The 17,962-nt window shown below is 44.6% G+C and overlaps 1 protein-coding gene across 1 annotated transcript in view; it reads left to right on the top strand.

Annotated features, from left to right (window-relative positions):
• Nucleotides 1-338: 338 nt before the first annotated feature.
• LOC141192485 (uncharacterized) overlaps nt 339-17,962 on the top strand; it is a 50,946-nt gene continuing 33,322 nt past the window's right edge. Inside the window, exons 1-4 of the mRNA XM_073662014.1 lie at nt 339-497; nt 581-678; nt 877-967; nt 2,007-2,786. Of these exons, the coding sequence (XP_073518115.1) occupies nt 365-497; nt 581-678; nt 877-967; nt 2,007-2,786 (1,102 nt within the window). The 5' untranslated portion in view covers nt 339-364. The remainder of the gene's footprint in view (nt 498-580; nt 679-876; nt 968-2,006; nt 2,787-17,962) is intronic.

Here is a 17,962-nt window from a genome sequence, read left to right as displayed (position 1 = left end):
AGATGGTGGAGAGGATATTACACCTCACCCTAGAGATCCTCTTCCGGCTTACTGGAGAGGTGAGAGATTCTGATGACGTCACATTACATCATTCTTATCTATGGGAATAACAGATGAACAGAACTGGAGAGGTGAGGACTCTGGAAATGTCTGTAGTGAGATTTATTAATGTGTCTCTCCATAACCAGAGATTAATCACGGGGCCTCCACCTCACCCCCTGATACATGAGGACATTAATGACTAGATCCTAGAACTCACCTACAAGATGATTGAGCTGCTGACTGGAGAGGTGACACTGCTGGGAATGCTGGGACATTATACAGTAACACTATGAAGGGATCGGGGAGATGACGGTATCATTGTATGTGTCAGGTTCCTATAAGGTGTCAGGATGTCGCTGTCTATTTCTCCATGGAGGAGTGGGAGTATTTAGAAGGACACAAAGATGTGTACAAGGACGTCATGATGGAGGTTCCCCAGCCCCTCACATCACCAGGTAATAGACAGGACTAAATACACACGGCCTATAATTATCTGTATGGAAAGAATGAATTCAGTCCCTGTATGTGTTTCCTCCAGATCTATCCAGTAAGAGGACAACACCAGAGAGATGTCCCCGTCCTCTTCTTCCACAGGACTGTAAACAAGAAGATCCCAATGCTCCTCAGGATCATCAGGTAGGTGGAGAGAAGGTGTCATGAGATCTCCCCTATGATGTGTAGACGGCTGTGAAGGTCTTGTGCTCAGTCTTGTTTTATCCACCAGGATTATATGTTCTATACTTGTGTAATGAGACCGGTGGAGATGGCAGGATTAGAGCTGATCATAGATGGGACTTCTCCATCTGTCTGTGAGTTTTACAATATTTGTTTCAGGGTGAAGATCTGACCCATATTAATACTACAGAAACATATGTGAGGGGTGATGAGCGGTGTAAAGAGGAGATTCCTACATATGACTACCCAGGTGAGTAGTAACCACTAAATGCAGAGATGTCACAGATTCTTCTCTGTCACCGGCTGTGGCTGCTTTATCAGTCGTGTAGTCCGGCCGTATCACAGTCGTGTGATCACCATTTTGCCGCTAGACCTCAACATTCTCCTCCATCCAAAAATATTCAATTTACTTTGTGTAATTGTGAAAGCCCTTTTCTATAGAACTTACAACCTGGAGGATCCACCTGCCCCCTGGGATTAGAAGACGCTGACCGTTACCTGCCCCAATCTGTAAACTACAAAGCCAAATGACAGCGTACGTAGAAAGTGCTGACAAGTGAGAAAATCACTTGAAGAAATGTTCTGATGGGTCTGTAAGAGAAAGCGGAGGGTAATGATGCTGTTGGCTTCCTAGATCCCTGATATCTTATTGGATGAATCTACCTTCTCTCCCTTCTGTGCTGCTGAATATTACCTGCTGTTACCTGCTATTCTGTGGAGTGAGATGGGAAGAAGAATAATCAGGTAGCCGGATCAGAACCAAGAGGGCAGAGAAAATACAAAATCAGAAGACACGAGAGTAGTCAGTAAACTGGCCGAGGTCACAACCGGAAACAAATACACAAGCCTTGAGCTGAGCACAGAGGACTGGACCAGAGGAGAACAAGGCTGGATCTGGCAGCTTCCGGCAATATGCTTCCAGCTTTAATAGGCTTCGGTGCTTTCCATATGGCTGAAACAGGGAGCAGATTACTCCAGCTGGACAGCACACACACCCATACTGCCAGACTGGATGGTACTACCGGTCCCAGGCTCCCTAATCTTGGTGGCTGGACAGAGCCTGCGCCTTTTACTCCATATTTGGGAGGCAGAATGAACAAACAGCTGAACACGACGCTCTACTGGTTCATCCTATGAGGTTTTCTATTAGATGGTCATTGTCCTGGTGAATAAGTGATTTTTTTTATATAACTTGCCTTTATTTACAGACAGTTTAAGTAGAAATGTTCAAAAATATAAAATTCAAGTGTTTTTTATTAAAAAATAATAATTGGTTTTATTCTTGGCAGATAACTGTACCAGGAGATCAGAGGGACAGCTGACATCTTCAATTTTCAAATCAGACGGTTTTCAGATCCCACAGGATATAATTGAAGTGAATGACATTTCCCCAGATATACCATCATCCCTTCACAGCAAAGATCTGTCATCTGATCCTATGAAACAGGTCCTGTCTTCTGATTCATTACCGACTACTAAGGAAAATCAAAGTCACAAAATAAGCATTAAAAAACAAACTGCTCCTAATGCAAAGAAGCCATTTTCACATTCAGAATATAGAAATAGTTTTCCTCTCAAAAAGTCTGTTCTTAAACATCAAAAAAATCACACAGCGAAGAATAGATTTTCTTGCTCCAAGTGTGGGAGATGTTTTAATCAGAAATCAAATGTTGTTAGGCACCAGAGAACTCACACAGGAGAGAAACCATTTTCCTGTTCAGAATGTGGGAAATGTTATACAGAGAAATCAACTCTTATTGCACATCATAGAACCCACACAGGGGCGAAGCCTTTTTCATGTTCAGATTGTGGGAAATGTTTTGTACAGAAATCGTATCTTAATATACATCAGAGAACTCACACAGGGGAGAAGCCATTTTCATGTTCAGAATGTGTGAAATATTTTACAGAGAAATCAACTCTTATTGCACATCAGAGAACTCACACAGGGGAGAAGCCTTTTCCATGTTCAGAATGTGGAAAATGTTTTACAGAGAAATCAACTCTTATCAACCATCAGAGAACTCACACAGGAGAGAAGCCATTTTCATGTTCAGAATGTGGGAAATGTTTTACAGCGATATCAACTCTTATCAAACATCACAAAACTCACACAGTGTAGAAGCCTTTTACATGTTCAGAATGTGGGAAATGTTTTACAGAGAAATCAACTCTTATCAAACATTAGAGAACTCACACAGGGGAGAAGCCTTTTCCATGTTCAGAATATGGAAAATATTTTAACCAGAAATCTGATTTTGATAAGCACCAGAGAACCAACACAGGGGAGAAGCCTTGTTCATGTTCAGATTGTGGGAAATGTTTTGTACAGAAATCACATCTTAATAAACATCAGAGAATTCGCACAGGGGAGAAGCCTTTTTCATGTTCAAAATGTGGGAAATGTTTTATCCAAAAGCACATCTTGATAACCACCGGAGAACCCACACAGGGGAGAATGCCACAACTACACCCAACTAGTCTCTGTACAGACAAGAAAGGCCCTAGCTGCCCAACTAAAAACATCACCACAGACCTAACTCCTTAATAAGCTGTTGAGGAGTTTCTCGTACCTCCTGAGGAACCAGAGGGGAGGCTGCAACACACTGTCAACAAGGGGAAAGAAAAGTATGAAGTAAATTACGAAAACCTTGAATGAGAAACAAAAACACATTCATATAGGGCAAAGAAGGCAAGCTAAGGAGAACAAAAAATAGAAGGAACAAGTATAATCTCTCAAAAACCTAACATTATTAGAATGAAAAGGTACTGGGAGGGAAAGCAAACTGACCGGGAGGATAGTTTCACCTTTGTGGTGAAACTTACAAAATTCATCCTCATCCACTGTATATGTAAAACCTGTCCATTTATAATGACCACGGACAAGATAAAGATCCCAACTTACGCCAGGACCACAATATCCCAGGTACTTTCAGCTTCATCACATCTAATGTACTTAATTATATGTACCAAATGTCCAACTGGGGGTCTGTATGTAGGGGAGACAGGGCAAAAACTTAGAACAAGGATGAATTCTCATCGCCACACAAAAAAAGACAAAAAGAATAGATCTACTTGTGGCCACTTATTTTTACGGCCACAACTGCTTCTCCCTTTCCAAAACTGATATTTCTGCTTCACATCACTTGTGTTATCTATTGCATTATTCCTGTGCCATGTTGTGTATAAATATGTGACTCTTCAGATTTTGTGTTATACTATGTCTGATGAAGAGACCTGAGTAGTCTCGAAAGCTTACTGACTAATGGCTAACTGAAAAGATGGCATCAAAAACTGAGGACTCTCAAACTGTAATATTTGTCTTCATACAGCAATTGTAAGATCTCTCCACAGGTGTTCAATGGGATTTAGATCCAGACTCCTTGCTGGTCAGAACTCTCCAGCACTTTGTTTCCATCCATTTTCTGGGGGCTTCTTGAAGTATGTTTGGGGTCATTGTCATGCTGGAAGACCCATGACCTAGGACGCAAACCCAGCTTTCTGACACTAGGCACTACATTGTGACCCAAAATCCTTTGCTAATCTTCAGATTTCATGATGTCTTGCACACAGTCAAGGCACCTAGTGCCAGAGGCAGCGAACCAACCCCAAAACACCTTTGAACCTCCACCATATTTGACTGTATGGGTTGTAAATTTATTGATTATGATGCGTACCTTGGACAAAGGAACATGCGGATCCCTAAAGATGGACTTATAACCTTGAAATTGTTGATATTTTTCAACAATTTTGGTTCTCAAATCCTCAGACAGTTCTCCTTTTTCTGTTTTCTCCATGCTTAGTGTGGCACACATATGCACACAATGCAAAGATTGAATCAACTTCTCCCTTTTTTATCTAGTTTTAGTTGTGATTTTCATATTGCCCACACCTGTTACTTGCCACAATTGCGTGTGAACAAGCTTCACATGCTTGAAACAAAGTTGTTTACCTACAATTTTTTCCGGCCTATTTTGTGTGAAATTATGTTCAATTTGCCTTATTTTCTCTGTTTTCTTGTGTTGTTCCAATACACGCAAAGGAAATAAACGTGTATAACAAAACATGTAATTGCAATAATTTTCTGGGAGAATTACTTCATTTTCTGGAACAATTTCAAGAGATCCAACACTTTTCACCATGACTTGTTTTTGTTGCCTTTTTAATTTGTTGCAGCATTTCATCCTCTACGTGTTCAGCTATATTAGGAGGCTTGTAGCAAACTCCAATTAGCAGCTTTCCATTATTGCCATGTCCATGTACATTTACCCAGACTGATTCTACATCAGGAATGTAAAACTCAAAACATGCAGAGGGCCAAAATGAAAAACTTTGACAAAGTCGTGGGCCAACCAGTATACAGTATAATGGGCCCCACATGCTCCTCCATACATAAGAAACAAGAGGAAAAAACTTCCAAGTCAGAGTCCCATATAATAGTGAAAAAATTACAAAATGTTATTAATTATAATTTATACAGGAAAAAATATGAATCGCAGAAACAGAGACAGTTAATAGTAAAACAATGGAGGAGCACTAATGAGGAGCATGAGACAAATTAACATGATTCTTTTCTGATGTAAATACATAATTGGGCTGCCAAAAATAAGAATATATTGCTAAAATGCAGTGAAGCATTCCATAAAAGTGCAGGTGCTTGTGAGGTAGGTCAGAAGTAGTTGCTATATAAGAGGTTAGTCACACCGCTGTCTATATATAGGTACTAATATAGATAGCTCATACCGGGGACAGCAGATCTTTATAAGTGGTATCAGTGCCCTGACCTCTTAGGCTACAGGGTAAAAGTTTATCCTAATACATATTAAAGCCTAGAAAATGCACCTAAGTAGGAAAAAAGATTAAAGAACGGCAGCAAAAAGAGTGTAGCATGAATCCTATAGAATACTTACAGCCACAGTGGATGTGAACGCGCCCCTCAATTGCGCTCACCCTGATGCGCGTTTCGGCATGGCTGTCTTCGTCAGGAGGTGGCGTCAATAAAGGTGGGTAAGGTTTAAAAAGGGCCCTTGAGCTAATAGAAAAGGGGGGGTGTAGTCTCTCTGCCAATGGGTGTGGGTAGGGCGTGGCATGACACATGGCAATCACCGCTACACCGCCGCATCCATGGCAACCGCGTCATATGATCCATCACGCCGCAAGCACGTGGGGAACCACGTGATCACGCGTCATGGAGCACAGATTGATACGACCAGCGAGGACACCACAGAGAACAGTGAAGCCATGCGTACCGCCCAGTCCACAGACATATAGTCAAATACAACCGGAGAGAAAAAGAAACAAGCATAATGGGGTAAACTGTCAATAATAGCATAGCCCAAATGTATATATGTATCTAAGGGGTATAGGCGATAGCCAGTTCTGTATAAGTCAGAGAAGTTAATTGGCCATGACAAAACAAAGTATATATTTAAGAAAAGCATGAAGTATAACATGATTATATGAGATCATAGTATAAATGCATAATAAGATATAAGAAAATATCTCTCAAAATATCGATCTATAAATGCGAAATATATACAATAATAACTGGACAAAATGCGCACACAGGAAAAAAGTTACAGATCTTGAGAGACAATACAGTGCCAGCAATTATGTCCATGTTATCCAATAGCAGAATGGAAGTCCTCAACGTCATTGACAGATAGAAATTATTAACTACTACCCAACCATACTAGATAAAAAGGTAACACAAATAAAATAGCTAAAACAATGTGGATATAGGTGATCAAAGTCCAAATCCATCGGCTCTCTTTCTGGGCTAATAGTTGGCTCACTCGACCTTCCCTAATATTAGTGGTGATCATGTCAATACGCCGAATTTTAAGTTTAAATGCATCACATGGTGTATTCTAAAATGCTTGGGAATAGTTTTAACGTAGAAATATCCGTTTCATTTACCGCCGCTTCAATACCTAGGACGTGTTCACGTGTTCTTGTCTTAAGTTATCTAGTTGTGAGCCTTCCATAGATTTTAGGACAGCGGCATGTCGCATAATAGACCACCGCTTTAGAGGTACAAGTTATCGGTTTGGTGATGTAATAGGTCCTAGAGCCCTGGGAATCTGTGAAAGAGTTAGCATGTTCGACATTAGGACACACCACAGATCTACCACATGGTACACATCTATTTACTGGAGGTGGTCTTTTCAAAAAATTAGGGGGAGTGGTAGGATAATTGTGGCTTCTCATAAGATGATCACAGAGATTTTTTGCCTTTCTGAAGGTGATTTGCTATCTCTCTGGTAGATATTTTGCCAATATGGGGTCAGCCATTAAGATGGGCCATGATTTGTTAAGACAGTCACGTAATTCTGTAGCTTTAGAGTGGAATGTTGTAATGAACCGCAACTAGTGATGAGCCAGCATGCTCGCAACTGCTCGGCGCTCGCCCGAGCATCTCACTGCTCGCAACTGCTCGCCCGAGCATCTCACTGCTCGCAACTGCTTGCCCGAGCATCTCACTGCTCTCAACTGCTCGGCGCTCGCCCGAGCATCTCACTGCTCGCAACTGCTCGGCGCTCGCCGAGTATTTCCGGGGTTGCTCGGTGGGAGCTCGGGTCCCCTCCCTGCATGTTTGGCGCTCTTTAGAGTGCCAGTCAACATGCAGAGATTGTCTGCCACACACTGTAAAGCCACAGCCATGTTGGTTGTGGCATTACAGTGATTGGCTGGCCACACAGGGTCATCAGGTCTATATCAGACCTAGCGCCCCCATGCTAGGCAGGCAGGGTATATATCAGACTGCAGTGCACATAGCAAAAGGCTCCATTCCAGTTCTGTCTGCTGGTGCTTTTACAGATATTTGTAGAAATCTCCCCAGGTATTAGGGGCCAGGAATCATTTTTTTATCTTTATCCTGACTATTTGCTTAAAAGTCAATCCAGAGAACACCGTTTTTCTGCGCCATTTGCTTGTTGGCACTGCAGAATACAGCCATATTACAGTGCTAAAAATCCTGCTATTTAAAACGGTGGTTTGTCCATCACATGGATCACATATAATTGCGCTCCATTGGCCTCCATTGAAATTTTGTTTCAGTGAGTCAGTGAACTTACTGACACAAGGTCGGTGCTGTTAAAAATAGTTACCTACAGGCCAGCTATTTAAAACTGTGGTTTGTCCGTCACACGGATCACATATAAGTTCGCTCCAAATTCAGCCATTTGTAGTGAGCGTGGAAGATATTGTCCTCCATTTAAAATGGGCAAGGCATGTGGCAACGGACGGGGAACTGGACATGATGGTGCATGCAGAGTGTAATGCACACGTTCGGACTGACTGGCGTGTGCTTGTTTAGTGATTCCACTGTGCCATAAACCGGAGAGTGCCTGGAGGGGCGTAACTAAGTATCTGCCCGATCCGACCAAGGTCGCACGACGGCATACGATGCCATTGCACCAGGGAGGAACCGAGCAGAGGGACCAGGGTCTACTCCAGGTCAGACTCCGGACACGGCTGTTGACCCACACCGGGGAATACAGGAACAGGCAGGCTAGAGCGCAGGCTGGGTAGGGTCCAGTACAGACTGGGAGATGGGTTCACAGCCGCAGATGCGGTAATCAAGCAGAGTAAAGCAAAACCGCAGACAAGGCTGAGCAGAGCGAAACCGCAGACGCTGTAGACAAGGCTGAGCAGTGCGAAACTGCAGACGCGGTAGACAAGGCTGAGCAGTGCGAAACCGCAGACGCGGTAGACAAGGCTGAGCAGAGCAAAACCGCAGACGCGGTAGACAAGGCTGAGCAGAGCAAAACCACAGACGCAGTAGACAAGGCTGAGCAGAGCAAAACCGCAGACGTGGTAGACAAGGCTGAGCAGAGCGAAACCGCTGACGCTGTAGACAAGGCTGAGCAGAGCGAAACCGCAGATGCGGTAGACAAGGCTGAGCAGAGCGAAACCGCAGACGCGGTGGACAAGACTGAGCAGAGCGAAACCGCAGACGCGGTGGACAAGGCTGAGCAAAGCAAAACCGCAGACGCGGTGGACAGGGCTGAGCAGAGCAAAACCGCAGATGGGGTGGACAGGGCTGAGCAGAGCAAAACCGCAGACGCGGTGGACAGGGCTGAGCAGAGCGAAACCGCAGACGCGGTGGACAGGGCTGAGCAGAGCGAAACCGCAGACGCGGTGGACAGGGCTGAGCAGAGCGAAACCGCAGACGCGGTAGACAAAGCTGAGCAGAGCAAAACCGCAGACGCGGTGGACAGGGCTGAACAGAGCGAAACCGCAGATGCGGTAGACAAAGCTGAGCAGAGCAAATCCGCAGACGCGGTGGACAGGGCTGAACAGAGCGAAACCGCAGACGCGGTAGACAAGGCTGAGCAGAGCAAAACCGCAGACGCAGTGGACAGAGCTGAGCAGAGCAAAACCGCAGACGCGGTGGACAAGGCTGAGCGGGCAGGAACTGCCGGAGTGGTAAATAAGACAGGACAAAGATAAATCGCCGAAGCGGTAAACAAAGACAAAGCAAAGGGGACAGGGCTCTGTTCACACAGAACAGACAGGAAGGGAAAGGCAGAACCAGATACACACAAGATAGCTTGTTCAGACTGGCCTGGAAATATAGCCTCCCGGAAGGCGGACAGACAACAGGCTAGGAGATAATTCAGACAGGACCTGGCACAACAGGGGGCAAGAAGCCCTCTGAAGGAACGAGATGCTCCGGCATGGATTCCAAGGAGGAGCTGGTTTAAATACCAGGTGACAGACAGCAATAGGCTGAGGACGCATTAGGGGTGTGTCTGCAGCAGCTACAAGAAACAGGAAATTCAGCGGGCGTCGCCCTAAGCAGCCAGAGCAGAGCAAAGCAGACAGCATGGAAAGAAGCCAGAGTGGCAGTCTGGACTGGAAATCAAGTGCGCGCTCTTGCACAGTGGGAGATGGACCACTATGCAAGGACGCTGCCAGGTATGTTACACAGAGGCCGAGACCGTGGGCAAGCTGAAATTGTGCCGCAAAAACACCCACATCTTCTCGCTCAACCTTCCTGTCCCAATTAATAGAGGACACCACTATTGAACACAGAGCAGTGTGAAAAGGTTATTGGTTGGATAGCAGATAATGCTTCCAGTCACTTAGCCACCACCACCACCCTGTCTTCCACACGGTCAAGTCTCAGTAGCCATTAGTCTGGACCGCATATTCCTCACCCTGATCCTCCTTCATCCCACCATGCCGATTGCCCAGAGACAACTGATCCCACACTTGGACACTCTGAAGAGCTGTTCACTTTTTCATTTATAAATTCGGGCCTCTTGCCTGGTCCACTTGAAGCAGGGCAAGAGGAGATCGCATGTAGTGATGTCCAAATATTTGAGCAGCCAAGGTCACATGAAGGCGACGGTGGGAAAGTGTCACAAGAGGTGGACAATGATGAGACACAATTGCCAGAAAGTCAGGAGGTGGACCAGGGTGCGGAAGTGGAAGACAAGGCGGTGCATGATATAGTAACTGACCCAACTTGGCAGGAGGACACACAGGGGGAGGGAGGCAGAGCACCCCAACAGGCAGGAAGAAGCAGTGTGGTGGCCACAGACAGAAGGCGGGCAACCGTTCCTCGTAACACCAACACGACGGAAGTTGCCAGTACAAATGTTAGGTCTTCCCGAGTCTGGTTGTTTTTTAAAGATTCTGCCGATAACCCCAAAAAGGCCATTTGCACCACCTGCCAGGCCAGCATCAGCAAGGGTAGCAAAACTACCAGCCTGACCACCACAAGCATGATTAGGCACATGGCAGCAAAGCACCCCACTTTGTGGGCCGAACCCCAGGGTCCAGGAACACTGTCTGCGGGTGGCACCATTGCTTTTTCTGCTGTTGTGCGTGCAAGCCAATCCCCTGTCCATAGTGAATGTGAAGATGCCTCCTGCCCTACACCTGTCGTTGCACACTCAGCTAGCACCATCAGCAAACATGTCCTTGTCCCAGCGCAGTGTTCAGTTGTCCATACCCCAATCCTTGGAACGCAAGCGCAAATACGCAGCCAACGCCCCACAGGCCACACTACTATGTTTCCACATTTCGCGACTGGTTTCGCTCGAAATGTTGCCTTTTAGGCTCGTGGAGATGGAAGCTTTCCACAACCTGATGGTGGTGGCCGTCCCTCAGTACTCGGTCCCCAGCCACCACTATTTCTCCCGGTGTGCCATCCGCATTACACCAGCACGTGTCCCACAACATTAGCTGTGCCCTCAACAATGCAGTTACAGGGAAAGTCCACCTAACCATGGACACGTGGACAAGTGCTTGTGGGCAAGGACGGTACATCTTGCTGACGGCACACTGGGTTAACATAGTGGAAGCCGGGATCCAGTCGGACCTTGGGATTGAACACATCCTCCCGATGCCGAGGATTGGGGGCCAAAGGTCAATCAGGGTTGCCCCCACAGTGTACAGCTCCTGCACCTCATCCTCCTCAGCCTCCTTCTACTCTTCAGCCTCCATCTCCAAAATGACCACATCAGTCACAAGCTGGAAGCACTGCCTCGGCCAAGCGGCAACAGGTTGTGCTGAAGCTAATATGCTTAAGTGACAAACCTCACAATGCTGAAGAGTTGTGGACAGCTCTGGAAGAGCAGGCAGATCTGTGGCTGACACCGCTGAACCTACAGCCAGACATGGTAATGTGTGACAATGGCCGAAACCTGGTGGCAGCACTGAGGCGAGGCGAGCTCACACATGTACCATGCCTGGCCCATGTGTTTAACCTCGGTTCAGTGGTTTCTCAAAAGCTACCCGGAGGTGCCGGATCTGCTTGTCAAAGTACACCACCTGTGTGCCCATTTTAGAAAGTCAGCTACAGCTTCCACCGCCCTTGCCGTGCTTCAGCAGCGTTTGCAGCTTACGGCTCACTGACTGGTGTGTGATGTCCCAACACATTGGAACTCTACATTGCAGATGTTGGGAAGGATTTGTGACCAGAAGAGTGCAGTTGTTGGGTATACGCTTCCTGATTTGGGCTAATTGCTCTTGTTGTCCTCCTTCTCATCCTCCACCACCATATCACCAGGGTGACCGGTGCAACACCCACATAATTTTTTTAAAGGGTGTTTATGATGCCCGTAAAAAAAAATTTTTGTACAGTCATGGCCAAAAGTTTTGAGAATGACACCAAAATTATATTTTCACATGATCTGCTGGCCTCTGGTTTTTAGTAGTGTTTGTCTGATGTTTATATCACATACAGAAATATAATTGCAATCATATTATGAGTACCAATAGGTTATATTGACAGTTAGAATGAGTTAATGCAGCAAGTCAATATTTGCAGTGTTGCCCCTTCTTCTTCAAGACCTCTGTAATTCTCCCTGGCATGCTCTCAATCAACTTTTGGACCAAATCCTGACTGATAGCAGTCCATTCTTGCATAATCAATGCTTGCATTTTGCCAGAATTTGTTGGTTTTTGTTTGTCCACCCATCTCTTGATGATTGACCACAAGTTCTCAATGGGATTAAGATCTGGGGAGTTTCCAGGCCATGGACCCAAAATCTCTATGTTTTGTTCCATGAGCCATTTAGTTATCACCTTTGCTTTATGGCAAGGTGCTCCATCATGCTGGAAAAGGCATTGTTGGGCGCCAAACTGCTCTTGGACGGTTGGGAGAAGTTGCTCTTGGAGGACATTCTGGTACCATTCTTTATTCATGGCTGTGTTTTTAGGCAAGACTGTGAGTAAGCCGATTCCCTTGGCTGAGAAGCAACCCCACACATGAATGGTTTCAGGATGCTTTACAGTTGGCATGAGACAAGACTGGTGGTAGCGCTCACCTCTTCTTCTCCGAATAAGCTGTTTTCCAGATGTCCCAAACAATCGAAAAGGGGATTCATCAGAGAAAATGACTTTGCCCCAGTCTTCAGCAGTCCACTCCCTGTACCTTTTGCAGAATATCAGTCGGTCCCTGATGTTTTTTCTGGAGATAAGTGGCTTCTTTGCTGCCCTCCTTGAAACCAGCCCTTGCTCAAACAGTCTCCGCCTCACAGTGCGTGTAGAAGCACTCACACCAGCCTGCTGCCATTCCTGAGCAAGCTCGGCACTGCTGGTAGTCCGATCCCGCAGCTGAAACAGTTTTAAGATACGGTCCTGGCGCTTGCTGGTCTTTCTTGGGCGCCCTGGAGCCTTTTTGACAACAATGGAAGCTCTCTCCTTGAAGTTCTTGATGATGCGATAGATTGTTGACTGAGGTGCAATCTTTCTAGCTGCGATACTCTTCCCTGTTAGGCCATTTTTGTGCAGTGCAATGATGGCTGCACGTGTTTCCTTAGAGATAACCATGGTTAACTGAAGAGAACCAATGATACCAAGAACCAGCCTCCTTTTAAAGTGTCCAGTGATGTCATTCTTACTTAATCATGACTGATTGATCGCCAGCCCTGTCCTCATCAACACCCACACCTGTGTTAATGGATCAATCACTAAAACGATGTTAGCTGCTCCTTTTAAGGCAGGACTGCAATGATGTTGAAATGTGTTTTGGGGGTTAAAGTTCATTTTCTGGGCAAATATTGACTTTGCAAGTACAGTAATTGCTGTTAAGCTGATCACGCTTTGACATTCAGGAGTATATACAAATTGCCATTACAAAAAATGAAGCAGTAAACTTTGGAAAAATTACTATTTGTCTCATTCTCAATACTTTTGGCCATGACTGTACAGTATGTTCATGTATACCCCCCAGGGGTAAATGTTTGTCAGCCCATACACTTAGTGCATGGTCATTACAAGTATAGGAGACCAGCTCCTTTCTAATGGGAACATTTTTTTATGATACCCTCCTCCACGTATCTTCCAAGCTGCATTGGAGTGCCTCCCAATTTTTGGCAGCCCTTACATTCACTGCATATGCCAACACTATGGGAGATCCAGTTGCTAATAATGGGAACATTTTTTCATGAGACCCTCCTCTAAGTCTCTTCAAAGAGGTACTGGGGTGCATCCAAAATTTCAAAGGGGTATTGGGGTGCGTCCATCTTTTGCACAGCCTTGCCACTCACTGCATACGCAATAACAGTATAGGAAACCCACTCTTTAGTAATGGGAACAGCAAAGCATAGCAGGCTGATGGCTCTCTAAGAATAGTGAGGGCCGACTGCTGGCCCTTTAAGAATAGTAAAGGCCGCCTGATGGCCCTATAAAAATAGGCTTTGTGACTTTCAGAGTCCCTCCTTCTTAAATGAAACAGGATGTGTCTGATCATGTCTCACACAGCACATGGCCAGATAATGTTGTAAAATGTTAAAATTACATTTCCCAGTGAATGCATTTGTCACGGTTGAAAGCAATACAAAAGTGCAAAAACGCATCATTATTTTGCCTTATATACAAGTCATTACCCTAGAAAGGATGTTCCTTATCATATTTCCCAGGAAAATCCATTTTGGTTTCGTTTTTTGTATGTTTTATTGTGAGTCCGTAAAAGTGGTGTAATACTCTGACAAAGTTGTTGACAGCAGTGACCTGGCAGTCAGAAATGCTTCCAGGGGTCTTCCCCATGCTGTTCCCATGTCATTTGAGCATTGTTCCCATCGATTTGGGCAATTCCAATGTGCTCGACCCGAGCATCGAGCACCAGAGCATTTTAGTGCTCACCCATCACTAATATTCATGTCTATTAATTCCACATTTTAACTTTAACCCCTTAACAACATTTGACGTACTAATACGCGTCTGTGCCCTGGGACTTAAGAGCCAGACCCATATTAGTACGTCATGACCATCGCGCGTGCACACAGGCTGTGCAGGCGCGATAGCTGCCGGGTGTCAGCTGATTGTCACAGCTGACACCCGATACTATGTGCAGGGAGCGATCCTGCACCGCTCCCAGCACATTAACCCCCGCGATGCTGCGATCGATGTCGATCGCAGCATTGCGGGGGCAAGGGGAGGTGATCGCAGATACTCACCTCCTCTTCCGGCTTCCAGCTCTGTCTGACGCGGCTTCCCCGGAGTTGAGCTGACAATTTGTTAGCGGACACCATGTTGCATTTGAAGAGTCCCTGTGTGCCCAAACATTGGAGCTCCCCCACAAGTGACCCCATTTTGGAAACTAGACCCCCCAAGGCACCTATCTAGATGCATAGTGAGCACTTGGAACCCCCAGGTGCTTCACAAATTGATTCATAAAAATGAAAAAGTGTTTTTTTTTTCACTTTTTCATTTTTACGAATCAATTTGTGAAGCACCTGGGGGTTCCAAGTGCTCACTATGCATCTAGATAGGTGCCTTGGGGGGTCTAGTTTCCAAAATGGGGTCACTTGTGGGGGAGCTCCAATGTTTGGGCACACAGGGGCTCTCCAAACGCAACATGGCGTCCGCTAATTATTCAAGCAAATTTTACAATCAAAAAGTCAAATGGCGCTCCTTCCCTTCCGAGCCCTGCCGTGCGCCCAAACACATATTGGGTATCTGCATGCTCAGGGGAAATTGCACAACAAATTTTGGGGTCCATTTTTTCTTGTTACCCCTGTGAAAATAAAAAAAATTGGGTCTAAAGTAACATTTTTGTGAAAAAAGTTAAATGTTCATTTTTTTCTTCCACATTCCAAAAATTCCTGTGAAGCACCTGAAGGGTTAATAAAGTTCTTGAATATGGTTTTGAGCACCTTGAGGGGTGCAGTTTTTAGAATGGTGTCACTTTTGGGTATTTTCTGTCATAAAGACCTCTCAAAGTGACTTCAAATGTGATGTGGTCCCTAAAAAAATGGTTTTGTAAATTTTGTTGGAAAAATGAGAAATAACTGGTCAACTTTTAACCCTTAGAGCTCCCTAACAAAATAAAATTTTGGTTCCAAAATTGTGCTGATGTAAAGTAGACATGTGGGAAATGTTATTTATTAACTCTTTTGTGTGACATATCTCTCTGATTTAAGGGCATAAAAATTCAAATTTTGAAAATTGCAAAATTTTCGCCAAATTTCCGTTTTTTTCACAAATAAACGCAAGTGATATCGAAGAAATTTTACCACAATCATGAAGTACAATATGTCATGAAAAAACATTCTCAGAATCAGGGGGATCCGTTGAAGCGTTCCAGAGTAATTACCTCATAAAGTGACAGTGGTCAGAATTGTAAAAATTGGCCTGGTCATTAACGTGCAAACCACCTTGGGTTGTAAAGGGGTTAAAGGGACCGGTCAGGATCTCCTATTTGTAACCACTTATTTATTGATCCCTTTATACCTTTCTTACAAGGCTTTTTTTTTTTTACTTATTAATTGCTGCCTATGCATAAAATCAGTTTTATAACAGGGCTTGCAATTTGCTAAGTAGTGGGGGACTAGTTGTGGGGGGCGTTGTTTTCCCCCGACTAATTGCCCCACTAATGACGTTATACCCCTGTAAGCATGAGTCACGTTATTTACAAGAGCGTTGTTACCACTGGCTCTTTGACATTGCGCAGTAAGTCCGGCGTACGGACCCCAAGTTTATCGGCGCACTGTGAATTAGCTAGAGGCAATGATGACAGGACACAGTCCGCCTTCACAGACGGTTCTCTGCAAATTCCGCAGCCGGCTGTGTCCTGCGTCCATGCTGTATACCCGGCCATGCACAGTGTACCTGGCTTACTGTGCATTATCAGAGATGCTGAAATTTACAAAAAGCTGTTAGTGGCACCGCTCTTGCAAATAATGTCACTCAAACCCACAGGGCATGATAACATGATTAGTGGAACTGTGGAACAATTAGTCTAAGGAAAACAAACCCCACCAGACCAGTCACCCATTAGTTATCATATTTCAAGCCCAGTTACAAAATTGATTTCTTGGGTATGCAGCAGCAGATAAAAGATATAAAAGTGTCATTGGATTTAGCTTTCAAGGATCTGCATGTCTATATATGTGGTTTGGGCCAGGTTCATATTATTAAACGATTCCCTTTAAAGAGGAACTGGTTACTTTACATTCAGGTGGCTGAAGATATGAATAAAACACGGTTTCTTTTATTTCTCATCTCCATTGCAGAGATATTAACTTGTAAACTTTTACGCCAATTTCCCCTTCAACTAAGGGGGCGTTTACTTTTCCCCTGTATGACGTTGTCCAATAATATGCAGGAGGTGTCAGGCAGAGGATAAAGAGCACACCCCCAGAGAATATCAGAACTGGCTTTCTTTGTATCTGATATAATACTTATGTCTCACTTCCAGGGATTACTATGCAGAGATGTGTGATTCCATATACTGCTCTGCATCCGTCCCAGGCTTTGGGGAATAACTTCCCGGTACCTGGGATAAATGCTGATCGCACACTGCAGCTCTAGTCTCACAGCAGCAGGACAGCACTGAGATGAGAGCTGCAGTGTCCGATCAGCATTTACCCCAGGTCCCAGGACATTATTCCACAATTTGAAGGTCAAATTAACCAATAAAATGTAACAAGTAACAAGCCCAAAACTATCTGGTGGGCTTGAGTTTAGGTTTAGAGAGAGGACCCTTTGCTTCTACAGTTTATGGTTCTGGCAGCTTTTGAAATATATATATGTTTATTTTAAGTTCTACATTTTGACACTTTGTTATTGACATAATGACTGATGTTTCTATTGCAATGGAAATGTGATACTCTAAATGTTTTCTACAGTATTCTGTGTTTGTGCTGCACTATTGATAGGAAAACCTTGTGGAAATTGGAAAGTGACTTGTTTACATATTAAAATTGATCTGCTCAATACTGTAGCTTAAAGTCTTTTTAACTGAAGGTAAATTGTAGTTTAATGGATTTTTTTTAGGTTATAGTTTTTCAGAAATAATCTGTTTCAGGTGTATGGTGACCCGTCGGGGGTCCAAACTATTTTTGTGATGAAGTTATTCATTTTTCCTGTCTTTTCCATCTTGTCTGGGCCAATATCACGCCTTTTCCAGCCAAGACTCGTCTGCAGAGGTTACAACAAAGACACATATGACTTCTTACATTTCCTGTCCCGTCCCCATCTATTCCTAACCTGCACAAACTCCTCATCCTGCTGTCACCCCAATACCGAGCCACTGTGTCCCTATTTCTGATCCTCTTAATACCCCACATAATAATGACACCACTGTGCCACTTACAAAGTAAGACACCTCCTTTCTGCCCTTAGATGGTAAAATTGTGCCCTAGAAATCACTGCCCACACTTTTCCCCTAGAAAGTAATAATTCCTCCACTAAACCCATCTGACAATCACAATACCCTGAGTGCCCTTATAACAGTTATGCATCTTAAGGTCCCCCTTAAAATGTAATAATTTCCCGAGTCCCC

Source organism: Phyllobates terribilis, unplaced genomic scaffold, assembly GCF_046119375.1.
Source record: "Phyllobates terribilis strain yellow unplaced genomic scaffold, ASM4611937v1 Scaffold_62__1_contigs__length_8034531, whole genome shotgun sequence".
NCBI classification, from domain to species: domain Eukaryota; kingdom Metazoa; phylum Chordata; class Amphibia; order Anura; family Dendrobatidae; genus Phyllobates; species Phyllobates terribilis.
Note: the sequence above shows the minus strand (reverse complement) of the source record. Positions and strands in the feature narration are given on the sequence as shown.